This window comes from Pollicipes pollicipes, unplaced genomic scaffold (genome assembly GCF_011947565.3).
Source record: "Pollicipes pollicipes isolate AB1234 unplaced genomic scaffold, Ppol_2.1 Scaffold_4295;HRSCAF=5057_pilon_pilon_pilon, whole genome shotgun sequence".
NCBI lineage: Eukaryota > Metazoa > Arthropoda > Thecostraca > Pollicipedomorpha > Pollicipedidae > Pollicipes > Pollicipes pollicipes.
The window spans coordinates 13,059,775-13,084,713 of NW_023596461.1; the positions used below are offsets into that span (position 1 = coordinate 13,059,775).

Here is a 24,939-nt window from a genome sequence, read left to right on the forward strand (position 1 = left end):
ATGGGCGACGAGAAGGCGGCGTCGGAGGTGGGAGAGCGTGCTGCCTGGACGAACGCCCTCAGCAGCTGGCTGGCCCGGACGTCTCTGCACGGCGCACCGCGAGTGCTGCCAGACACGAGCCACTCCCGCCTCCAGAGGCAAGTCTTCCCCCTCCACACACCCTTACTCTGCGGGGCGAGGGTGTGGGTACGTGCCAAGGTCAAAGTTCTGCTGACACGAGCCGCCCACGCCTCCTGGGTGAGGTCCTCTTCCACAGCCTGAGGTGTACGACAGTGTTCAGAGGGGAGCAGGGGTCGTGGTTGAACGGGGTCACTGACAAGCTTTTGACGGACCGGTCAGCGTTCACTCGCGGCATCGGTAGTGTATCTGCAGGCAGCTGGCTTGGCCTGGCCGTTCCTATTATTTTATGAAGCTGTCGTGTGCGGAACGACAGGTAAAGTAATCATTCTACTACATATCAAGTTCAGATTGACGAGTGTAAAATATACTAGGTCTACTTGAGGACATGAACCAATTTATCTACGAAGAACACTGTTTAATAGCTGTTCATTCTTGTACCCTGTCTTTGTGGGTGGAGGTGCGCCTCAGAAAGTGCGGGTGCCGATGCCAATTTCAGTCGTTTCTTTCCATGCGTCGCCATAGGGTTAATGTTCAGGATTCTCAGGAGGTGGGGGATACCATGGCACCCACGGATCCCCCATTCTTACGCCTCTGCTTGTCGCTGCTAGGTCTTCTAATGTCGACGTTGCCATCAGGTACATTCATTTTGTTCTGCAGGGAGCGAGTTAATGCACGGGTTAAATTATTCAACTTCCTTTTGAAGACACGCATCTCTGTCACACGTTTCATGTGATGTCGATAGTTACGTAGGGCCAGAGGAATGGTACTGGGCACTAGCGCCTGTTACCAACTGATGTGTAATTTACGCCGTGTGTCGGGGCATGTTCTTACTTGTAATAAGCTCGTGAATCTGATGTTCATTTGGCGTGCCCCTCGGCGGCATGCAGCCACTCTCTCCTCATGTACACACCGCGCGCGTTTTGCCGAGATCAAGTACCTCGGCGCCAAGGGGTGCCAAGCACGCGTCATGAGGACCATATATCATGACTTTCCCGCTCTAGATGCGTCCTTGCCATCCACTCATGTGTGGATTATCGACTGCCGATGCCGTGAAGCTCGAGGTAAGCGAGTTTGACCCGTATAAGTTCGTGGGCTGTGTGTGTTAAGCCCATTGAAGGCGGTATGTGTGAGGGCCGTGTAGGTGGTCGCTGCCGCATGTCAAGCCCTGGCGCCGTGAGGCGCAGGTGCCCGATCTGACCGTGACTTGTTCTCACGCACCTGTCCCCCCATTGTCCCGGTGTCAGTCGCTGCGACCGGGCTGGCGCTTTTATAGTGGCGCACCAAAGGACGCCGCGCACAATGCTCGTATATCGCCGAACATGCCGCCACCTGCTGGCGCGCATCAGCGGGCGGCGGCGAGTGGGGTATCGCACAATGGCGCCGTCCGGATGGATGTCGAGGCTCAGGAGCGGCGCCGCGGCCACGCCCACGGGGCCGCACCTGTGTGGCCGAGGCCGGCGTTGTCAACAAAAGATGCTGAGATAGGGTGAGGAACGAAACATGTCGCTTGGAACAGCATAAGCCCGCACTCTGATAGGGGTGAGGCTAGCATTGTTACTTTAACGGAGTCATGCATCATGCCCCCACCCCCTGCTATCAGCACGTGTTTTGAAAAACGTGGAATCAGACGGGGTTGAAACATTAAGAGATCGTCTTATTAGCGTTAAGCTATCCTAAAAAGTTATAAGAATTCCTTAATGACACGCAAGCATTCCTCGCAATGGCTTTTCGTACCCTGTATGATGTATGGTATCTAAACGATGAAAAACGCTGCCTCCGTCCGATCTTAACACTAAAATAATAAGCGCCATCGGCCGGCATCCGTTGTTACAGAGAAGCGGGCATCAGCCGTGTTGCCATCCGTTCCATCTGTAGGTTTATTGCGGCCTTTCCTGCGTGTGTTCTGGTCAGGAGTCCCAGTTTTCGTAGGCTCAATCTTCGTACACCACAGGTTGATTTCTGCAGGACAGCAAGCCGCTAAAGCAAATTTTGCTCATGGTGGTCGGATGGTGTCCTTTGGTTTAACTGGCTTATAAACCAGACAGAAGCCGATGAACTTCACTGGGAAATTGTAAATATTTGGATGCATGCTAGTAACATGGATGCTAGAATTAAAACACGAAACTAAAGCAAATATGTCACCTATCACATTAATTTGTGCCGATTTTGATTTAACATCAGGACTGAACCTCGCTTATGTCTACATGAACCTCACCATATAATGTTTTAAAACCCTGTGACTAATTGTTAAAAACAGAGAAGGCTCGTGCGGACTTAACCAGATGTAATCAGACTTAGGCAGTCAGCAGACTTGTGTCTGGTTCCCAAGATTGCTTTCCGGAAGTAATTAAAAACGGAGGATCATTAAAAATTGGTAAGAAGCAGGATCCAGCGCTGAACTTTGCAGAAGGAACCAGCAAGAGCCACAATCCAGCCTGACACTAAGCTGAGGAACTCGGCAAGGACCAAGGTCCGGCTTGAAATATGCACAGAGATGCAGCGATAACGAAGACCCATCCTGTAACTATGTCGAGAGATTCACCAGGAAGTATGGTCCAGTCTGAAATATGGTCAGCGATCCAGCAAAAACTAAGATCGGCCTGATTATACCGATGATCGGCAAGAACCACATCTCCGTCTTCACTCACGGAAACCAGTGAGACCCAGGACCTTGCCGGGAATTCTTGTCAGAAACTAGTACAGATCCTTGTGGGAGCAGCTATGGCATGCACGTGGCACGAGCAAACAATACGTCTTTTGGTTCAGACGACATACCTTCCTTCAACGGAAGATCATTACTAAAATAAGGTAACCCGATCTCATATTCATAAATGAGCTAATTAATGTGAAGGAGGAACCGGTATCTAGTGTTTGAGAGTGATGCGATGGAACCAGAAATCAGGGTCTGGTGTTTGTGAGAAACCATTGCGAAACAGGAGCCAGGCCCCGGTCTTTGTGAAAGAACTAGTGGCAACCCAGGGTCTGATGTTTGTGAAAAACCAATGGGCGCCAGTAACAGAATTTTGGTGTTTGTGAAGAAACCACTGGGAAGGAGACACACGTATCTTTTTTTTAAAAAATAACCGGTGAGAATCAGAATCTAAGGTTCGGTGCTTTCAAGGCAATCTCTGGGATCCAAGAACCAGGGCTATTCTTTGTGTGAAAGGACCAGCCGGATCCAGGATCCAAGGTCTCATTTTCATGAGGGAAAGTAGAAACCAGCAAGCAGCGTTGGAAATAAAATGCCCATGTCTAGCAGTTAACATTCAGGGCTTGAAGTTGGCGTTTTCTTTTACAAGTCATCAGCTCTAGTCTCTTAAAAATTCGTAGATGCACATACCTGGCGCTATCTGCATTTGAGACACTTTCTTATCTAAAGTGAATATGCACTAGAGCATTTGTTAAATCGAGTGTCTGTGTCTTTTCCATACACATATTACTGATTCTTGACTAAGGCGTTGTATAAACATGTGCCCGGTTGAAAGGTTCGGCCGACTGTTACACCAGTTACTGTTCATTTCCGAGCGCGCTGCCCGGTTCCCACATACAATGCTGTTTCCGTTCGCCAGGCTCGTCTGGCTGCTCCTGACTCTGTTCGGCCTGACGATGGCCACCGTGCAGATCAGCCAGCGGATCCGGTACTACTACAGCAACCCGGTGTCGGTGGACATCGAGTCGTCTCACCGGCGCCGCATGCCCTTCCCGGCCGTCACCATCTGCAACCAGAACTGGCTCAGGTCAGTGGCGCACGCCCGGCGGCGAGCCGCGCCGCCCGGTTCTCCCGTGCCCCAGCCGCGCACGGCAGGCGCCGGCTGTGCTTTGGGCGGTCCTCTGACGTCACTCGGGTCGGCTCGTGCCGCAAGTAAAGGCACTCGGGTCGGCTCGTGCCGCAAGTAAAGGCTGCGACAAAGATGGACGATACGGCGATACGGCACTGCAGTGACTGGAAGATGGGGTTGTGTCGGTGCGTGCAGGAGGATTTTAGCGGAATGATTCCCAGGTGATGGCAAAGGCATGCCCTCCGCTCAAGAGCCCGAGAGCGACGACCCAAAATTCTGTGCAGTCACGCAGTGCTTCGTCCAGTGTCTTTGGTTGTGTATGACAGCAGCGAGAAAGGCATTAAGCTTCCGGTTATTATTCTTGTGCGAATGGGTCATGCGTAATTCATCAGTGGCTGTGCATACACCATCGAAATGTTTAGAGAGCTCAGGAAAACGGGATGATTGAGCCATTTGGAACACAGTCAATCGCCAATTATTTGGATGGCTTAACGTTGACCTATGGATAATAATTCTTAGAACATTGTTTTCTACAGGTTGAGTGCCACAGCTAATACAAGTACCTACCACTTTGGAGGACCTACTGGGACCCAGAGAAATCCTTCAGCATGGCGGACGTGAACGAAAGTAAGCGTACTTTGTTAACTGTTCGTTGTTGCGCGTTCACATGCACTGCTCTTGCGCGTTCTAGGTATGAACAAATTGCATTTCCGTTAGTGTCGTGATGACCTTTTCCACGTTTTCCTTCGTATGCCATTGGCTACAGGTTAGTTCAATCCTGTTTGGGCTAAATCCGTCACAAGTTACCATATTTTCGACTGTGTGTGTCTGGCATACTGACGTACGCAAGAGAGAGAGAGAGAGAGAGAGAGAGAGAGAGAGAGAGAGAGAGAGAGAGAGAGAGAGAGAGAGAGAGAGAGAGAGAGAGAGAGAGAGAGAGAGAGAGATATATATATATATATATATATATATATATATATATGCATAGATATAGATAGAGATATATTTACATATATATATATATATATATATATATATATATATGCAAATCTACCATTTGAATCTTAAATACGGCCACGCAGGATCTGATGAAGCGTGCGTCATTTCAAGGGTGGAGTTTGCCACTCCGTCGCTACATACCTTTTAAAGGATATGTCTGCGTTGGAGACATTTTCCACCAGTCTCCAGGACGATGTAAAAATCAAAACCAGGATCATAAAATGTTCTGCGGCTGTTATCGCGTTGACTGTCCTTGCACTGTGCTCGATGCTGCTGAATGCCTGTTTCCCAAGCCTCGGCTATATATATATATATATATATATATATATATATATATATATATATATATATATATATATATATATATATCCTCTCCTTAAGATAATGCAAAACGGGTGCGTGGCGTCCGGCTAATACACAATATCGACGCCACCGAATTGATGGTATTCGTAACCAATGACTTCCCAGAGTGAATCACGTGCTGTTCTCGGGCCAGGCTCAGTCCTAGCAAAAACGTTCATTGGCTCTCCATATAGCTTATCAACCAGCCTACGCCCGCCTCATGCTGTATCAATAGCAATTCCAGAAGCTTCTGATGCTGTTTTCACGACGGAAGAGAAGCTGCCTAGGGGAAAATGAAGAGAATAATCAATTCGTCTATGTTTCCAACACAAGCGCATGGGCAACAAAGCAAGCTTAGCACTTTATCAGAATAAGTTGGCTTAATCTGGTCACCCTTTTGCCCCGCTTACTGACAACTGTCTTTCACAATTTTTATCAATCCGAATCCTTGAAGCATTGCGCAGCCATTGCGCAATGGTTGACCGTATCCATGCATAAAATTGTTGATGTTTTTGACATTAAGCATATTTGATGCTGTCAAATGCCCCGTATTTTTCGTTTGAGATCTTGTTGGTCGTTTGTCGGACATAAAATACTATAATTATGCTCATTCTGACCACGCACTCAATGGGGCGTCATCCACAACTATTACCCTGAAAATGTCATTGCTCCGGCATGATTTATGCTGCTTCCAGTGGAAACAAAAATAACATGGTGACCTTTCGCTCCTTCTCCAAGGCATGCCTTCTGACAGGGAATCCAAAGCGTGGAATTCTGACAGGGGATCCAGGGCATGGCTTCTGACAGGGGATCCAAAGCGTGGCATTCTGACAGGGGATCCAGGACATGGCTTTTGACAGGGGATCCTGACGTGGCATTCTGACACGGGATCCAGGTGTGTGTTGTGATTGATGAGAGCTGTTGAATTTAAAAGAACGCGTCGATGGTACGTACTTTCTTATTTCGCGTCGTATTCCATAGCCGAAGGCGATACCTTGCAGCAGAACAAACTGCAGGTCACCAAGGTGGGAATATTTCCGGTAATTCAAATTTGGTTGTGCTAAAAAAAACTATTTCTCAAAATCATGTTGCTGTGCTGACCCCAGAAACGACGAAGTTGGAATTATCGATGTACCAAGCCACTCCAAAATAGAGGCATCTCTTTGTCCTCCATCGTAACATACATGCAATGCGCATTTAATGCTGAGTATTCTATCGCTGGATGATCGGAACGGAAGCTTTTTAGTGTCATGAAATCGGGTACTGCCGAGTCTCTCCCACATCCCTGAATCTAAATCCGTGTGCTCCTATGGGGTCCGCACACCTTTGACCGTCACCAACCGAACGCATCCATGACCATTTTGTTCAACAAACTAACCTTAAGCGAGCGTGCTTACTTATTTGAGCTCCGTGGTACACACCATTCTATATTATTTTGTGCTTACCACGCGCCGGCTGTCCTTCGCAGCGTTCGGGAGGCTAACGTCCGGTGGCTTGGAGCACTACCTGACATACTGGTCTCACCAACGACGCGATTTGATATTCAGGTGAGCTCATACTCGCATTCGGATATATTCCTGCACCTAGCTGCACTCGAGATATAAAGCGATGTACGCATATATGCTTATATTTACATATATATATATATATATATATATATATATATATATATATATATATATATATATATATATATATATATATATATGTATATAGAACTTAAGGAAGTAGATTATCATTTATGTATGTTTTGTGAAAAACCACAGCGGACCTAGCATTGATGATCTTTTTGAATGTTCCCTCAGAAAATCTGATGAAAGCTTTAGCTGCTGATCGATGTTCCTTTAAAATAGCACCAAAGCTCATGATACAAAGAAGATGCAGATTGTCGTACTGCACTGCATGGCATCAATTATATTTACAAACTTCGCATACTGCATTGGACATTTTCTAGAGTGACAGTCTTAGACAGAATCGATATAATCGCATGGATTGCATAGTTGCAAAATTCAAGTTATCTCGTGACGGCTGTATCTCGTTTGAAGAACGGTTAGTGCGTGCTTTGATTTTTGGTTTCGGTTTTAGACACTGTATCGTGGTCCGGTTGTTCTGGGCTTCCAGAGTACGCCCATTGTAATCTTTGTCGGCTAGTTGACTCGCCTAAGCTCCTAGCACACAAGGGGCCATGCCGATCAATATTTGACCCGCGCCCGGCCGGGGGAAGCTGACTTCCGCCCACGGTTTTTCAAACGCAGATAAAAAACGAACGCTCGCAGCGACACAAAATTTTCAGTTCCCCTTTGTCCACCAATTTGGCATCCTTGTGCAGAGTTGAAGCGTTGATCCACCAAGATCAGTGAGCTATGTCAGGCCAAATAGGTCAGCCTCTAAAAAATTGTGATCCGCATAACTTGTTTGTGGGTCACTTGCCATTGCTCAAACTTGGCAGAGTAATAGTGCACGATGATACGTAAAGTTTGTTCATTTCAGATTTTTCGAAACAGGCGAGGTCAGCAACCTGAAGTCAGATCAGTTAATATTATTTTAGGGAAAATAATGTAAATTTGTGCGGTTTTTCGTGTAGTTTTGGTGTTGTCATATAACACATGCGCAGCCATCATATGGCCACAGAGCACATGACCTTCGCCCAGAACATAAGCCACCTCTATGGGTGTTTTCTGCAAAACACATGCTGAACTCAAAACAGGCAGTTTGTGGGTAATTTTGGACGCGGAATTCGAATGCTCCTCTGAAAACATGTTGCGATATGATGCTAATACATACTGAAGACACAATACGTCACATATTCAAGTGCATGTCGCGTGTGCATATCCGAGGGCAGTGACCTCTGTCTTCAGTAGACGAGAGGCTAGATGAGCGTGTGCGACGCGTGTAATCACCTCCATACCGTGTTTTTGAAGCTCATGACGAATATATTCATTTACCAACCTGTCCGTTCTCAGGTTGTTGCAAATACATTGCCAAGCGTCGAAGGGACTATGTATTAAGTATACAAGAGCTGTGAGATCTTGAGTACCTACATGTGTACAATACGTCATATGAGAATAGATATGGCCATGGCCATATATATTCTCATCGCCACAGAAAAGCTTTGTACTGGTCATTTTGACACGGTTAGCACTTCAAATTTTTCATTGGATGATTAATAAATTTGGCCTAAGCTGTCCCCAGCTGACCTGTAGGTCAAATTGAAATGTTGTCCTTGTGTCTGAAATATTTTTGTTTCACAGCTCCACCTAATGAAATAAACTCAGAAGCACACTAGAAATAGTGCTATTCTTATAGGTTACTCGTCGACCAATTTTGAATGGTGACGTGATCTGATTTGACCCTTGTTGGAAACGGAAATGGTCCGAGTTGATTCCCCACATCCTTAACGCTTATTTCCGTGCTCTTGATGTCTGTCTTGACGTGTTAACATAGATTTGAACTGCATCCATCAGAACGACCATTTTCGACATCTCGTGACCTATGGTGACCCAATTTTCACCTAAAATCACAAATTTGACGCACATTCTTCACTTTCTTACGATACCTTTATAACGGTATCCTTGTTTTTCATACGATGGCTGGAAATTAGGGATCACAGGGAACAGAAATCAATTCCTCCCGGCGCTGGCGGCAGGTTCAAAACGCAGTGGACATAAGTCCGTATTATATTGCTTCTGTACCTGTCCTGGACATATGGTCTGTTTGCTCAGGCATTGCCGGCTTCAGCAGGGGCTTGCTGATGGATGCCTGGTTGTGAAGGCTATACACAAAAGTGTTTGCCGGTCAATTATAAGGGAGGAACTTAGTTGAACTCTGGAAACAGTCTAAAAGATAATCACTGTTGAGGATTTGCTGGGTACACACACACCACAACAACACACACACCACACACAACCCACCACCACCCACACACGACACACACACACACACACACACACACACACACACACACAACCACACACCACACACACACACACCACACACACACACACACACACACACACACACACACACACACACACCACACACACACACACACACACACACACACACACACACACACACACCACACACAACACACACACACACACACACACACACACACACACAACACACACACACAAACACACACACACACACACACACACACACACACACCACACACACACACACACAACACACACACACACACACACACCACACACACACACACACACACACACACACACACACACACACACACACACACACACACACACACACACACACACACACACACACACACACACACACACACACACACACACACACACACACACACACACAACACACACACACACACACACACACCACACACACACACACACACACACACACACACACACACACACACACACACACACACACACACATATATATATATATATATATATATATATATATATATATATATATATATATATACCTGACCAGCTGCATATGTAGAACAGGCGACTGTCGCAGCGACAGCTGGGATGGTGTCCTGCACGCTCAAAAGGCAGCTGCTGCGGCGGGGTTTGTCCCCCAGCTGCAGCTGGCATGGGAAGCACAACAACTGCGGCGCCCGGCAGTTCAAGCGGACGTTCACAGACTACGGTCTGTGCTACACATTTAACCACTACATGCGAACGCCGCTGGTGTCGGAGCTGAGCGGCTCCAAGTACGGCCTGCAGCTGGTGCTGAACGTGGAGCAGTACGAGTACGTCCGAGGTCCGGAGATCACGGCAGGTACCCGTGGCGATGCTGCTGGCAATGATCGCGATCGTAATATCGGTGATGATGATGATGCAATTCATGATAATTATCGTACTGATAACAATGGCTGCATAATGTTGGTAATGGCGATATTATCAGTCGCGCTTATGACACTGCTACTGATAATGCTGCTGATGTTGATGATCCGCATGGTTATGCTGCTGATAATTGCAGATGTGATGACGGCGGCGTGCCTGCCTTGGTGTAGCGGCCATTTGCAGCCTAACAGTCGGTGTCCGTGGCGTAGGTGTGAAGGTGCTCGCCCACCACCAGCGGCAGCCGGCCATGATGCAAAACTCGGGCGTGTACGTGCCCGTGGGGTTCAAGGCGGACGTGGACCTCCGACTGAAGACGCGGACCAACGTTCCGCCCCCGCATGGCAGGTCGGCAACGCCAGCCGATTCTAGCACCGACAGTCGCGATTGGGCAGCTCATGCTAGCCTAATCCGCGTGCATGTGTTTAAACGGGATGATCAGTTGCCAGAACGAGCAGTAACAAAGCGAAGGTCATAGTGATTTCGTCCAAGCTCGCACACACGATTTTCTCAGGGATTCCCCAGTCTTTGAAAAGGTCCGAGGGTATTTAGAGCGTCATTCAAAACTTTCTCCGATTTTGTTGAAGCTGAAAGGTCGGATAGTGCACCAGGGGCAAACTTCACCTCCCGCAATATGATGTTATTTTTCGGCATTGTTGGTTAGTTGCTAGTCATTGGATGATTCAAATGACTTCTTGAGCCTCTTTATCTGGGAAGGAGTGAAAGGGCAAAGTTGGAGTCACAATTTGCTCTTCAACGTCAATTGAATATTTAGACAACTTGATGTGACAGTCCATGTTTAGGAAACGCGTTGCTACCAATGCAAACGGAAAATTGTACCGAACGATCCAGACATTGGTTGTGGTCAGGGGATAATACTATTGGAGCGCGAGTTTAGGACAAAATCGACGGTCACGCACGCTAGGCACGGAGCATCTTGGCCTTAAACTGGTATTATACCACCGATTAGCGGGGACATAGCACCCCCAAACTCATATATTATTATCAACACTGCAATGGGGCTATTGGGTGCTCTGAATTCATTTCGGAGATTTTTAGCTGGATCCGACTGATGACTTTTGATGTATATATATATATATATATATATATATTGAAATGCATTTTGAGATACGTCTAAGATATATATCCACCAAAGCTAGGGAAGCCGCCATTCCTGGAGTCTTGGGGGCCACTATATAGACCTGGGGTTCTCTGTCACAGTTTGAGGCGCGATTTTTACTGGAATTGGGATGGGCCACTCCGCGGGGTATGCGACACCTTCGCTATGGGTTTAGGGCGCCTTTCCGTCCTGGCTTGGTGCCACCCATCCACCAGGACTTCGGGGCGCCGCGCCGCGTGAGTTTTGTGGCACCCCTCCTTCGGCTTTCTGTAGCAGGAATGCCGTAATCGGAGGAGGGCCCACAAATTTCCTGGTTCTAACAGTGGTGGGAGAGAAGATAGGGCCCTCCACTTGATCGTGCCTTTGAATCATGTGCTCTTTTTTTTGTTTTCAGATGTGGTGATAAAACACTCACATTCTACCGCTCATATTCAAAAGCAACGTGTGAGATGGACTGCGTTTACCAGTACATGATGGATCTTTGCCACTGCCGAGATGTCTACCTGCCGGAGACTTCACCAGGTAACACTGAAGGGATTGGGCATAGGGATTAGGGATAGGGATAGGAAACAATGAAGGGATTGGCCCCAAAACACGTCTGCCATTTACCCACGGCGATCATGAGGTTCCTATTCAGTAAACAGTCACTCAAAGCTAGCCAGTCTCAAGCAACTGAACTGAACAAGCAAAAAGCAGCTGAAGCAACTGAACTGTTGCCGCATGTATGCTATGTTGTCGGGCATGACGCTGTACTTCCCATAAGGGAAGTATTACCATCACGTACTCGCTTCCTAGAGGACAGAAGCGTGGGCTAAAATTTGCAGAATCATCATAGCTAAAGATGAGAATCTTGGAAACAGCAGCATGCCATTAAAATGCGGTTAGCATGCAACAGGTTTTCACGTACTTCACCTGAAAATAGCATTTTAGCATGTCAGACGCTTGAAGCGCTGCACGATGTTCAAGCGGTGGATACTCTGGCCGCCAGCGTCAGCCACATTAAATTGAGAACTAACTTATGTTTAAATTGCGATCGAGCAAGCCAAATAGGTTGGTAAACAGAAAGAGCATAATGTCCTAAACGGATGGGAGAGCGGGCTAAGAAAACGCTATTCCAAATAGATGGGTACCGGGTGGCTTACATGCAGCGTGTAGAGAGTAGGTCGAGCAGAGGCGCAAAGCTAGAGAGAGGGAGAGGGGTAGGGTGTTAATTTTACACCTACTAAAATTTAAGCGTTGGGCGTTGACTGAAAAGAAATAAATAGAAATGGCTATGGACGCCCATTTGGAGAGCTTCCGATGCCCCTGGGATGCCGATGCCCCTGGGTTTGCCTGTACGGAAAAGGGCGGGTGCGGTTAGGGACATCGTAACAGTGAAGATTTCTGCTTGTGATCCCAGTCTCAGACTGTATATCGCCATTATTACCTAAGCTGGTACTGCAGGGCAGCTGAGTGGTCATACCCATTTAGGGTAATGCCTAGTGTCTCCGAAGCGGCGGTGAATTGCCTGCTACGTAGACTGTACCGCATTACTCTGGTGTACGGCGGGCTGTTCCTGGCTCCGCCTGGCCCGCAGAACAGCTGAGCTTCACATCATGACACGGAGACTTGTTCGAGTAGGTAAGGCGAGGGAAACCACCTGAAGGTAGCTGCCCGTTCCCTCCCCCTCATCTCACCCTCTTCATGCATCTTCGTTCAAATGTGTCCAGGTGTGTCACCGCCTGTCAAACAGTATGTCTTTCGGTGTCATTCAGACATGGCAGACCCAACCTCGGGCCTGGTCAGGGGCGAGGTTTCGCAAAATTGGTGGGGGGCTGAGCGATGCAAAATGGTGTAGCCTGCCCCCCCCTTAAAATACGCCAACAAATGGGTTTCTCCGCGGATTGGCTTACTTTCTTCTCAAAGTTTGGAAGGTAGGGGGAGGGTTGGAGTCCGAGTTCGGGGGCTGAAGCCTCTCCCAGCAAAACTGAAAACTACCCCTCTGAATCTGAGCATGGAGGGAGGAGCGGAAGGCAAGCTTACACTGTCGCACCAAGAGCTAAGCAAATAGCCGACACCAGGCCCGAGGAGAGAGGAGAGGCTCGTCTTGACACCACCGGGCCCGCAGCCGCGTTAGCCGCCATCGAATGTGCGTATCCTTGTCAGCATCTGTGCCTCAAACACTCTGATACACAAGCCGCTGACAGCTCAGAAACACACACACAATGGCGCGCGCTCTGTCGCAGCTGTCACAAGTGTCGCACCGGAAAAGCCGCTGTCGCACCTGTCGCCTCCTGAATAGACGCCAACTCGAACAAGATCTTCCTGTCAGCACATACAACATCCGGCGTTGGGCGCCTGAATCATGATGATGTGTGGAATTTGGATGACGACGCTGGTGAAAGCGCACAGAGCCATGCTGCAGGCCGGGTGTGAGCGATGGCGTGTTCGCGTTCTGCCGTCAGCACATTTTCTGCATATTGCTCATTACTGAAGAGTCTTCGGTTTACGTGGGGAAACGCCGCTATGTTGTTCATGTTATTTTTTAACCGCGGTGATTGCAGAGTGCCCAGACGTTTTGTGGCACGCTTGCTTTCTGTGTCGAACGCATATTATACTATCTGCTTTTCCGTTATTGTTCATGGTTATGTTCGCTAGCAGAGTATCGGAAGTATAGTGGTTGAGCTGGGTATTTGGAGACTTGCAGAGTTACGAGATTCGATTGCCCGACGAGATAGATTCGATTTGAATTCCAATGTCATATGGTATTTGTAAGTTTCAAAGAAAGAGGTGTACAATCAAAGGTGAAGTCAGGAAGTGAGCGTAGGGGTATATTGTTTGCACTTAAATGCAACGTTTGCCCAATCACGAACGCACTAACAGTCAAATGAACATAGCCTTGTCCCAATGAAATAGAACCCTTACCGTGGCAAAACTTTGACAATTTGTGAACGTCTTGGGCCGGCAGCATATCCTTCTTTTGCCAAAGTTCCATGACGCATCTCCTTTCCAAGTGAAAACGCTTGGATGCAATAGGGCGGACAATTTCGGAATCGGGCAAAGAACCGTTTTAACACGCGCTCACGTGGGGGTCAAATGGAACCCCCACGAAGGTTTTTCCAGAATGGTTTCCGAACAGCGCGGCGTAGCCACGCCAAATTTTGCGTAGCTGTGGACAATTGAATAGTGGATCGTTTGACATAAAAAATTTAGATGTGCATTGTCAGGCCACTGACCTATGGCAGGTCGAACTCAAGCCATGGCTTCAGCGAACATAATTTTTAGTGAATCGTCAAATCTGGTACAATAACGGAGAGTTTGACGAAGTCATATAATTCTGAGATGCTTTCTTGGGCACCAAAAATATGGAATGAGCAAATTACGTTGACCTAAGGTCAGGTATGCAGGTAAGACCAAGGTCTAAACAAATCTGACTTATTGCGCTAGGGCTTGCTGTAAGGATAGTTTGTGGTGCTCATTTCGAATTTATTGACAGCAGAAACCGCATTATACATCTTCCATGGCCTTCTTAGTGGTCAGAACAGGTCATTGACCTAGGATGACCCGGGTCGACACTTTGTTATAGGAGCATACTGCCTAGCGTAATCTTTGTCCACTTATTCAAATGCAAAACTCAGAGCAGTCTTGTATGATTGTGGTTACCATGACCCTGAAAAGATTAAACAAGGTCACTAACCTCAAATGGGTTTGTGACCTTTTGCTTAGATACAGTTGCCTAGGATCTGGAGGCACTTAAGAGACCAGCCCGGAATTTGACCTTGTTTGACCTTATTTGACCTGAAGGTCATAAGTGAGAATGCTCAAACTTTGACATAATGTGAGTTCACGTACAGGTCAAGATACCCTGTAAACTTGGTGTGTCTAGCTTTCTGAGTTCCCGAGATTTCAGTGGGTGGTGTCAAATTGCCCCCCCCCCCCCCTCCCCACCCTAACGAAGTGTATCAAGCCGGCCACCCGGACGCGTGTTAAGCCATCTTTTACCATGTAAGGACATCGTGCTCATGCAAAAATTGTCATGAGCAATTGGAGGGCTAAAGTGCTTTTCTTTCACCGGAGGCGCGGGAGCCGGTGGGGGGGGGGGGGGGGGGCAGACGCTGAGCCCTAAACTTTCTAAAATTTTAGGACTGGTCATATTTGAGTTGATTTTAAAGAGGTCCTAAAATGGGTATCGTTTTCCTTCCTTTGGAGAGGTTCCGACACTCCTGGTTTAAATAACGTAACTCAAAGCTCTCGCTCTGCAGCAGTGGCGGAAATTCGTAAAAAGTACTACCGGGTCGAAATTTACGTTTGGGGGAGAAACGGCCGCCAGCATGCCTCCCGGGCTCCTTTTAGTATTGGGGTTGTCGTGTTATTGGGGACCGGATCAACGTCGGAACTAAAGTCACCACAAAACGACTCGATGTCACACCCAACCTCGAAGAAATGCACCGTGCCGGCTCAAGTTGCAAAGATCGCAGCGTCCAGACCGAAAATAGCACCTTCGATATCCTAGACGAACGAGCCTTCATTACCCTCCAGATCAAGGATTTCTTGCATTTTTGGTCGTAAATTTCCTTATTTTCTGTCCTCGTCTCGCAGGTTTCGGTGGCATATGGTTTCACCATGGCATATGGTCGACTTGTTTTGTAAAACCACTTACATGACGTCAGCAGAATGAAGCATTCATTTTGTTGGTTACGTCTTCCGAAAATTATGGGCATGATGGTAACACCCGCGTAACCTTGAAATACAATTATTATGGGGATGTCTGTACCAAGCTATCCCCAATTATAGGCTGTGAAATGTTTAGTAGAAGCCAAAAACAAGCACAGACTTAAACATCAAGTCGATTTCTAGCATGCTGCTAAAACCGAGAAACCAGACTCTGTATTACGTGTCGTGTATCATCCTAGGCGCGACACGCTGGCCTCATTAATGATACAGCGCTTTCAGCGACCGGCCAGGTCAGTCCGATCTATCCAACCAGTCAGATCGATCTGAGGCATGCTACGCACGCAGCACCTCTGCTGGGATTAAATGCAGGAGATGCTGCGACCGAATTTGTCGGTTCGGGCGCCGTGCTGCGCCCAAAAGACACATGACTGCATGTGGCGGTGGCCTCACCTACGTTGCTGGTGCAAAACTGATGCAGCGCTCTCTTGAAACTCATGAGAACCTGCGTCCGCTTCTTGCAGCAGCTTCCGATCGGGACAGGGCGCGGGGGCGTTGAGCACATTTGGGCCGTGTGCCGCAGGCTTCCCGGCCCTGTGCAGCTTGAAGATGTGGCTAATGTGTGCGCTGCAAGTGCCGGAATACTACCACTACACCGGCCGGCTCTGCCAGTGCCCGCAAGCCTGCCACAGCTCCCACTTCGATGCCAGGTCAGTGGGCACAGCCGGGAATTTGGTAGACGCTGTTATTGCGTCATGCTCGCGGAGAGGCGTTGAGCTTGCTTTCTCGCGGTTACATGCATCTTTATCTAAGGAAGGTACGTTTACGGAGGTCGCTACTTTATTCATGGGTGTCGTTGATTAAAATCGCCAAGCCTAACTGGACTCGCCGCTCTCAGAGCAACACAATTTTCAAACAAGGTTAGTTATGAACTGGCGCGAGATTGCTACATCAGTGGACCTCGCGTGACAAGTTCTCGTGAAAAGTGCTTACTAATGCAGTGATCAAACCCATTGCATTTAGTGTCTGGCCCCATCGACTCAGTGTCTGGCATCGTCCACATAATTGCAAATAACGCCTTTCACGTTCGTTATCATCCCGCTGGCCACGACGGTCTCGCCATGCTGTCTGTGCTGCACGAGGTGCCTTAGTAGTATTGGTCATATGATGTCAGCGAAAATAGGCACAGCATAAAATTCATTTAAGGTGTCTGTTCTGATCTCCGTCGAATTGCTGGATGAGGTACGGTTTTTACTCGTCTTGAGCACTTTCTATCGTTGTCGTTATTACAGCGCGTCTCATGACGACCTTCCCGCCTATTTTGACACTTTAAAGTGGGTAATGTTAAGAGGTGATAATGGTGAATGGGTATGCAAGGTAGCAAAACAAATAGACAAAAACAAAGCAAATAAAGCAGATGCATCACGATCAGTTACATGACCAAGTGACGCGTGCCTGGACATCTGCGCATAAGTCCTTCCTCACACATGCGTTCGAGTACTTCTTTAGCACGCAACAAAGAACAAGTAGCAAAGCATCTGAGTTGAACTGGCGGGTGGAGTTCAAATAGAAAGTTTGAGGAGTCATTAGCGTGTGTTGAAACATGTTATCTGTCCGTCAGATTACGGTCAGCAATGATTCTCCCTCCATGTCTCATTGTACTGTGCTCCACTTTATCAGGTCGTCCCATGTACTCCACGCGCCGTGCGTTGAGGCTGAGCGATCTGTTTCAATGTAACCTAATCGGAGCTGTTGTACAATCTATTTCAGAGTAGTCTATTTGAGGCTGTCGCACAATCTGTTTCAGTGTGACCTAATCGGAGCTGTTGTACAATCTGTTTGAGAGTAGCCTATTTGAGGCTGTCGTACAATCTGTTTCAGTGTAACCTAATCGGAGCTGTCGTACAATCTGTTTCAGAGTAGCCCATTTGAGACTGTCGCACAATCTGTTTCAGTGTAACCTAATCGGAGCTGTCGTACAATCTGTATCAGAGTAGCCTATTCGCAGCTGTCGCACAATCTGTTTCAGTGTAACCTATTCGAAGCTGTCGTACAAGAGCGCTCCGAATGTGGTCGGAGGTCACCCGGGCAAGTACCGCGAGGCGCGTCACCGCTTCCTGCAGAGTCTGAATACGCACGAGCGCGTACACCCGTCCCGAGTGCGGCGCACCCGGGAGATCACCGACCAGGTCAGATGGCACTTGACATCAGGTCGGCCGGTACGGCTGTGGTGGGGCCACCGAGGTCAGGTCGGCCGGGACGGTAGTGGTGGGGCCACCGAGGTCAGGTCGGCCGGTACGGCTGTGGTGGGTCCACCGGGGTCAGGTCGGCCGGGACGGTAGTGGTGGGGCCACCGAGGTCAGGTCGGCCGGTACGGCTGTGGTGGGGCCACCGAGGTCAGACCGGCCGGGACGGCTGTGGTGGGGCCACCGAGGTCAGGTCGGCCGGCACGGCTGTGGTGGGGCCACCGAGGTCAGACCGGCCGGGACGGCTGTGGTGGGTCCACCGAGGTCAGGTCGGCCGGGACAACTGTGGTGGGGCCACCGAGGTCTGGTCGGCCGGTACGGCTGTGGTGGGTCCACCGAGGTCAGGTCGGCCGGTACGGCAGTGGTGGGGCCACCCATCCGTGGATCACAGGTCCGGTCACGTACTGCGGCCTTACTGCAGAGTAACAACTGAGTAGGGCGCTACACATTGGTCTTGCATCTTGCACCCAGCGCGAGGCGAGCTGGTGCTTAGTGCCTCGCGTGTGCGTTCAAAGAACATTTGAACTGGGTACCTCCCATGTTGACCCACTGAAATGCAGTAATGCATGGATTCCGCTCTGTGCAGCTCAAAATATATCGGATCACGGTTTGGATCATGAAAATCCTGAAACGTTTCGATCGTTTAATGCTGGTAGTCGGGAGCGTACCGTTTCAAGAAAGTCACGTCGGGCAGCCCGGATTTTGCTAGAGGTCGGAGTGCATAGGATTACATTGCTCACTTTGGTAAGCCTGGACTCTGGAGCTCACTTGTTTACAGTGTTCATTGTGAGCAGCTGGGCACGCAACAGTGCGAGATGTCTGCTATGGAAATAGAATTGCGCGCACACGATAACGCAGCTTGGTGTGTTTGTTCGCCACAGCTAACGCGTCATTGTTCCACCAGGTGACGCTGGCACTCCAGGGACTGAAGGATAGTTTGGACAATTCCTTTCAAAGAGTGCAGAAGACGGTCGCCCGTTTTGACGAGATCTTTCTGGTATGTGGTCCTGACTTTCACGCAGAAACGCTCCTTTCCAAAGGTCGATGCTGAGGAGTGTGGGGTAGGGAACGCGTTGAGACGATGCTTAGCATCCTAAGTCCGTCCGAATCCTCGATTTCGTGCGATTCTCTGTCGAGTCTGTTCCATACCACGACGGTCAACAGCCTTTGCGTGCATGCTGGGATGTTAGAAGCCATCCGCCAAGAATTGCATTGTTGCGATTGCGAGAGCTGCGGCGGTTGAAAACGAACTAAATCCGAGTATCTTATTTATATGCGCTTCCGAGATCATATTCATGATAGTGAGGTCATTCAGTCGTGGGCGTTTGCTTCCCTGTGCACTGTCCCGTGTTTCAGGGCCTGGACCACCAGGTGCAGGTACTGGTCCAGGTAACACGCATCTTGAAGGCCGCCTACCAGACGTACATCGTGGATGAGTCGGTGGATCCCTGCTCGCGGCTTGTGGACATGGGCACCATAAGCCTGGTGGCTATCGGAAAATATGAGATCCGTGAGTTAATATATACGACACGCGATGAATGGTGCAATGGAAAACGTGTGGTGTGTAATATATATATATATATATATATATATATATATATATATATATATATATATATTATATATATATATATATATATATATATATATATATATATATGTCTTTCCGCAATGGACATCTCAGTTTCCTTTGAACCTGCATTTGCCTCCCATATATCATATAACCCATGTTATTTCTGATCCTTCTATGGATTAAATCCTACGCCACATATCCCCTATTCTCTCTGAGCCTCCTATGTATCCAATATATCCTCTCTTCTCTCTCTCTCTCTCAGAGCCTGCCAATATATCCCATCCATTTTTGATAAGATTATGTCACGATTGTGTCACGGTGATGCTACTTCCCTATGGATGTTTCCCTGGAGCTCGCTAAATTTCAGTACACCTTTTCAATAACACTCAGAATATTTTCAGATAAAGTCACTATTTCGGGCGCCACGTCCTTGTATCAAACGTTTTTATGCATACACCGCACAATGGGCAAAAATCACATCTGAGGGCATACGAACTAGTAGAGTCCCGAGATCCATGTGCCGGACAACGAACACGCTACATCCCGTCCGTAGCCCGCTCTGTGTGCCGGACAATGAACAAACTGCACTCGTCCACAACCCACTCGGTGTGCCGAACAACGAACACACTGCACCCGTCCTTAACCCCGTGTACTGGACAACGAACACACTGCACCCGTCCGTAACCCGCTCTGTGTGCCGGACAACGAATACACTGCACCCGCCCGTAACCCACTCTGTGTGCCGGACAACGAACACAGTGCATCCCGTGTGTAACCCTTTATGTGTGCCGGATAACGAACATACTGCACCCGTCCGTAACCCCCGTGTGCTGGACAACGAATACACTGCACCCACCCGTAACCCGCTCTGTGTGCCGGACAACGAACACACTGCACCCGTCCGTAACCCGCTCTGTGTGCCGGACAACGAACACACTGCACGCGTCCGTAAACCCCGTGTGCCGGACAACGAACACACTGCACCCGTCCGTAACCCGCTCCGCGTGCCGGCCAGCGCGGGCGGCGTCGGACCTGACGGCAGCGGGCGCCGGCGCGTGGGGCCGACTGCAGGCGGCGGCGCTCCGCTCGGCCGTCGGCCCTCTCAGAGCGCGGCTGGCCTTCGGTCGCGGTCTGCTGCATCAGATGAGCGGCTGTCTGCACGGTGAGCGCCGCTCATGCACGCTGGATGTTTGGCAGGCCCTTGCCACATCGGTGGGGATACACGCTCAAAACGCAGATGAACATGCGTGACCGGTAGGCTGCTATTAGCTTGCATGTTCAGACCCGCTCGGGTTCCAAACAATGCGTGCCCGGTATCTGCGCGTAGCCTGCCGGTATTCCTACCTGCCAAACCGTGCAGCTCGGGCAGGTAGGAGATTGGCAATTCGAGACCCTCGTACTGAAGATTCAGTTTTGCAATATCCCAATAGATTAAGATTGAGGTGACGAATCTATTGCATGGGTTTCAGAGCGCAGGTAATTTTAATTGTACCGTTATGTCATGATGTTTGCTTTGTTTTCACAGATGTAAGCGCAATGAGTGAATGTTGTGAGAGTCGCACGTATCGTTACTTCTTTCTTTAATTTCCTGACTGATCTGTATACTCGAACAGAAATATCTGAACCCTGAAAGTCAGGATTGCAAGTACCTGCATTGATGAGTCTCTTCAGCCTTGGGGTGGTGGTGTCGTCCTCAAGAACAAACCAGCCCGATCATTTTAAATAATTTTGCGGACATGAATAAACAAGGAAAATATCAGGTATCCCTAGGATGGCTAGTGGGTGCCTAAAAATGAGTTGCAGAGGAGTTGCAGTTGCGGATCATATAAGAATTGTACTTCGACGTTGTTGCATGTTCGGAAAAGTATCAACCAAACACCTCAGTTCTTCCGACGAGAGATTATTTGTTCGTGTTGTTTTCGAATGAGAACATGAATTCGACCGTAATTAATTTTCGACACAGCATGGAAATAAGCCAAAGCGCAGTTGGCGTCATTACAAGGGCGTAGACGTCGTCCACCGTGCTATGTAGTTACACTAAACCTCCTCCAAAACTGAAGCTTCAATAGCTATTGATAAACTGCCACCAATGGTTTCCTCAGTGATTCTTTTTTGGTCGAGTTCAAAATGAGCCGCTGAAAAGCCCACCACAAATCAACAACAGAAGTTGAAAGGTAAGATATGTCGGATGTTAACGTCCGGCGATTTTCATACAAAGGTCCAAATATTTTGGACACTCGATTTTTTGAGTCTCTTGTACACCATCTGTTTATCCAAACCTCAAACCGGCATTGTAATCGAAATCCACTCACCGCAGGATGTAAATACTAAATTACAGCGAATCCTCACTTCCATTGGGCAAACAACTGGTAGCATCCAACGGCTCGATGTCAAGTGGGCTGTTGTGATGTCCTTGGCTATGTTTTTCCATGGATACACGTGTAAACACACGCTTCAGGAGCTGGGCATTTATTTAATGTCATCCCAAATGCGGTACATCATGCACCAAACCGACACTGCAAGAATGGCGACTTTACTTGCGACGCAAGCCAATGCGCCCGAAAGTCGCGCTGAAACAAACGCTGTGCGCAAACACCAAGCTGACGGTTCTTCTAAGAGCAGTAGGTGCCGTCAGCGGTGTTGGTCTGGATCCAGGACAGCACCTCGGTGACTCGGGCGTAGACGCCCGGGTAGCCGGGCAGAGCACATCCCCGACCCCACGAGACGACGCCGATGAGGGAGTAGCGGTCGGACTCGAGGCTGACCATCGGGCCACCGCTGTCGCCCTGGCACGAGTCCTTGCCGCCCTCACTGAGACCGGCACAGATCATGGACGGGTTGATGCTGCTGTATGACGACCTGCAGGCGGTGTTGGAGATGACGGGCACGGTGACCTCCCTCAGAGTGGTGGCCTGTGAGCCACCCGAGCTGGTGGTACCCCAGCCGGTGACGATTGCGTCGGCGCCGACAAAGTCGTTACCGGCGGTGGGCAGGCACACTGGCGCCAGCGAGTTGTCACTTGGGAAAGTGATGGGGTTGGTCAGCTTCAGCAGCGAGAAGTCGTAGCCGGAGCCGGACGCGGACGAGTAGCTCGGGTGGTTGATGATCTGCTGCACACTGGCGCGAATCTCACCATCGCTGTTGCTGATGCGATGCTCCTTGAGAAGCACCTCGATCTGGCTGGGTGACGATCCGGACGTGCAGTGGGCCGCCGTCATCACGTAGCGGTTGTTGAGGACACTGCCGCCGCACCAGGTGCGGGTGCCGCCGGCGCTGACCAGGCCCGCCTGCCAAGGATACTCACGCACCTCGGTCTCCACGCCGCCGACGATGCGGGAGGAGCGGTTCGGAACTCCGCAACAGCAGGAACCTGAAGGAGCAGCCGTAGTGGTAACCTGTGTTTCAGTCACCTCCAGTTGGCAGAGGAAGCCGCTCCTCACCACCGAGTAGTCCGAGTGCCAGTCGACGGTCATCGTAGACACCGAGGTTACGGCGCTGGGGCCTGATGTACCACAGAACTTCTGACCGTTCACGGACAGCCAGTCCCAGGAGCAAGACGAGTGCCGTTCCACGTTAAACGCGGAGCAAGACATGGAGATGGTGTCACCTGCGTTCTCCGCTGTCAGCTGGTAGTTACAGTCCTCGTTGATAGGGTAATTGTTCGGATGGTTGGTGGACTTGATGGTGTAAGTGGTGTCGCGTACCAAGGTGCTGCCACCACACGTAAGCTCTGAGCCACCGCCACCGCCACCGCCGCCGCCGCCGCCGCCGCCGACCGTCAGCGTGCACTGGAAGCCCGGTCTTACTACGCTGTAGTCGCTGTGGAAGGAGATGTCGAAGGCCTGGGCTGTGGATGCCGGTGGTCCCGAGGTACCGCAAAACTTCTCGCCGTTCACCTCCAGCCAGTCCCACGCGCACGAGCTGTGCTGCTCCAAATTAAAGCTGCTGCAGGCCAAGGTGATATCGCTATTACTGGACACCGCATAGTTGCATTCGAGGTTATTTGGGTAGTTTGATGGATGATTGGGAGACTTGATCATGTACTCGCCTTCCGTCAGGACATGAGTTCCACAGTCAAGGAGTGTTGCGCGTGGCTGAATGGGAGGAAGCGAGTCGTCGCGGTCGGAGGGAGGTGGTTTCCAGTCGCCCTTATCGGAGGGAGGCGGTTTCCAGTCGCCCTTATCGGATGGAGGTGGTTTCCAGTCGTCCTGACGCACTGGCCCCGGGGCCGACCAGGCCGAGGAGCAGAGGACCAGAATCAGTGCGAATGTCTTCATCGTGGTGGCCGTATGCTGCTGTGAGAGACCCGTCGTCTTTTATACCAGGAGACGATGATCTGCACCTCCGGCCCGCACAACGGCAGCGAACACCTGCAGCGATGTTGCCAGTCACTGATGCGGGGGAGAAAATCGTGTCTTTGTTTCCTTAGAGGCACTGTCAACAGAATATCGACCGGTTATCTTGTATGCAAGCACCTGTTGACGTAGGCCTCTTCGAGAAGGTGCGTGCTCTCTCTCTCCTGTGCCGGCGAATGACATTTCATGTGCCAGACATGCTGTCTCTCCTGTGCCAGACATACGGCCTTTCCTGGCCAGATATGCTCCTCTCCTGTGTCAGACATACGGCCTTCTTGTGCCAGATATGCTGCCTCTCCTGTGTCAGACATACGGCCTTTCCTGTGCCAGATATGCTGCCTCTCCTGTGCCAGACATACGGCCTTTCCTGTGCCAGACATGCTGTCTCTCCTGTGCCAGACATACGGCCTTTCCTGTGCCAGATATGCTGCCTGTCCTGTGTCAGACATACGGCCTTTCTTGTGCCAGATATGCTGCCTGTCCCGTACCCAATGCGTGCCGAATGTGCACCCACTTCAGTGCTGGATGTCCGTGCCCGGATTAGACGCGCGGCCTCTCCTATACCGGGCACGCGGCCTCTCCTATGTCGGACACACGGCCCCTCCTGTGCCGGGAGCACGGCCGCCCTAGTACTGGACGGCTGCTCCTGTGTCGGGCGTGAGTGCTCTTATGTTCCGGCACGCGGCCGCACCAGTGCCGAATATGCGGCCTCTCCTGTGCCCGACGGCCGCTCCTGGTGACATGCGCGGTCTCTGCTGTGTCGGACATTCCACCGCTCTAGTGCCGGACGTGCGACAGTCCCAGTGAAACAGTGACCCTCCAGTGAAACTGTGACCCTCCAGTGAGACAGTGATCCTCCAGTGAGCGGCTCACCGCCGCTTCAGTGAGGTACTGGCGCCGCACGCTCAGTTTTG

The 24,939-nt window shown here is 49.8% G+C and overlaps 2 protein-coding genes across 2 annotated transcripts; one reads left to right on the forward strand and one right to left on the reverse strand.

The window, feature by feature from the left end:
* LOC119097183 (acid-sensing ion channel 5) lies at window positions 1-20,836 on the forward strand. Its single transcript, XM_037220240.1, has 10 exons — window positions 1-98; window positions 3,690-3,857; window positions 9,820-10,019; window positions 10,294-10,429; window positions 11,596-11,723; window positions 16,435-16,561; window positions 17,881-18,040; window positions 19,002-19,094; window positions 19,454-19,607; window positions 20,814-20,836. The coding sequence occupies exons 1-10, from the start codon at window positions 1-3 to the stop codon at window positions 20,834-20,836; spliced, it is 1,287 nt and encodes a 428-aa protein (XP_037076135.1).
* Window positions 20,837-22,123: 1,287 nt separating this feature from the next.
* On the reverse strand, window positions 22,124-23,710 carry LOC119097184 (suppressor of tumorigenicity 14 protein-like). The gene has a single exon (XM_037220241.1). The coding sequence runs from the start codon at window positions 23,708-23,710 to the stop codon at window positions 22,283-22,285; it is 1,428 nt and encodes a 475-aa protein (XP_037076136.1). The 3' UTR covers window positions 22,124-22,282.
* Window positions 23,711-24,939: the final 1,229 nt, after the last annotated feature.

Coding starts and splice junctions, on each gene's coding strand:
- LOC119097183 (XM_037220240.1), top strand. CDS start 1: ATGGGCGACGAGAAGGCGGCGTCGGAGGTGGGAGAGCGTGCTGCCTGG. Junction 10,020..10,293: donor AGGTCCGGAGATCACGGCAG/GTACCCGTGGCG, acceptor TCCGTGGCGTAG/GTGTGAAGGTGCTCGCCCAC. Junction 18,041..19,001: donor CCCGGGAGATCACCGACCAG/GTCAGATGGCAC, acceptor TTGTTCCACCAG/GTGACGCTGGCACTCCAGGG.
- LOC119097184 (XM_037220241.1), bottom strand. CDS start 23,710: ATGATCAAGTCTCCCAATCATCCATCAAACTACCCAAATAACCTCGAA.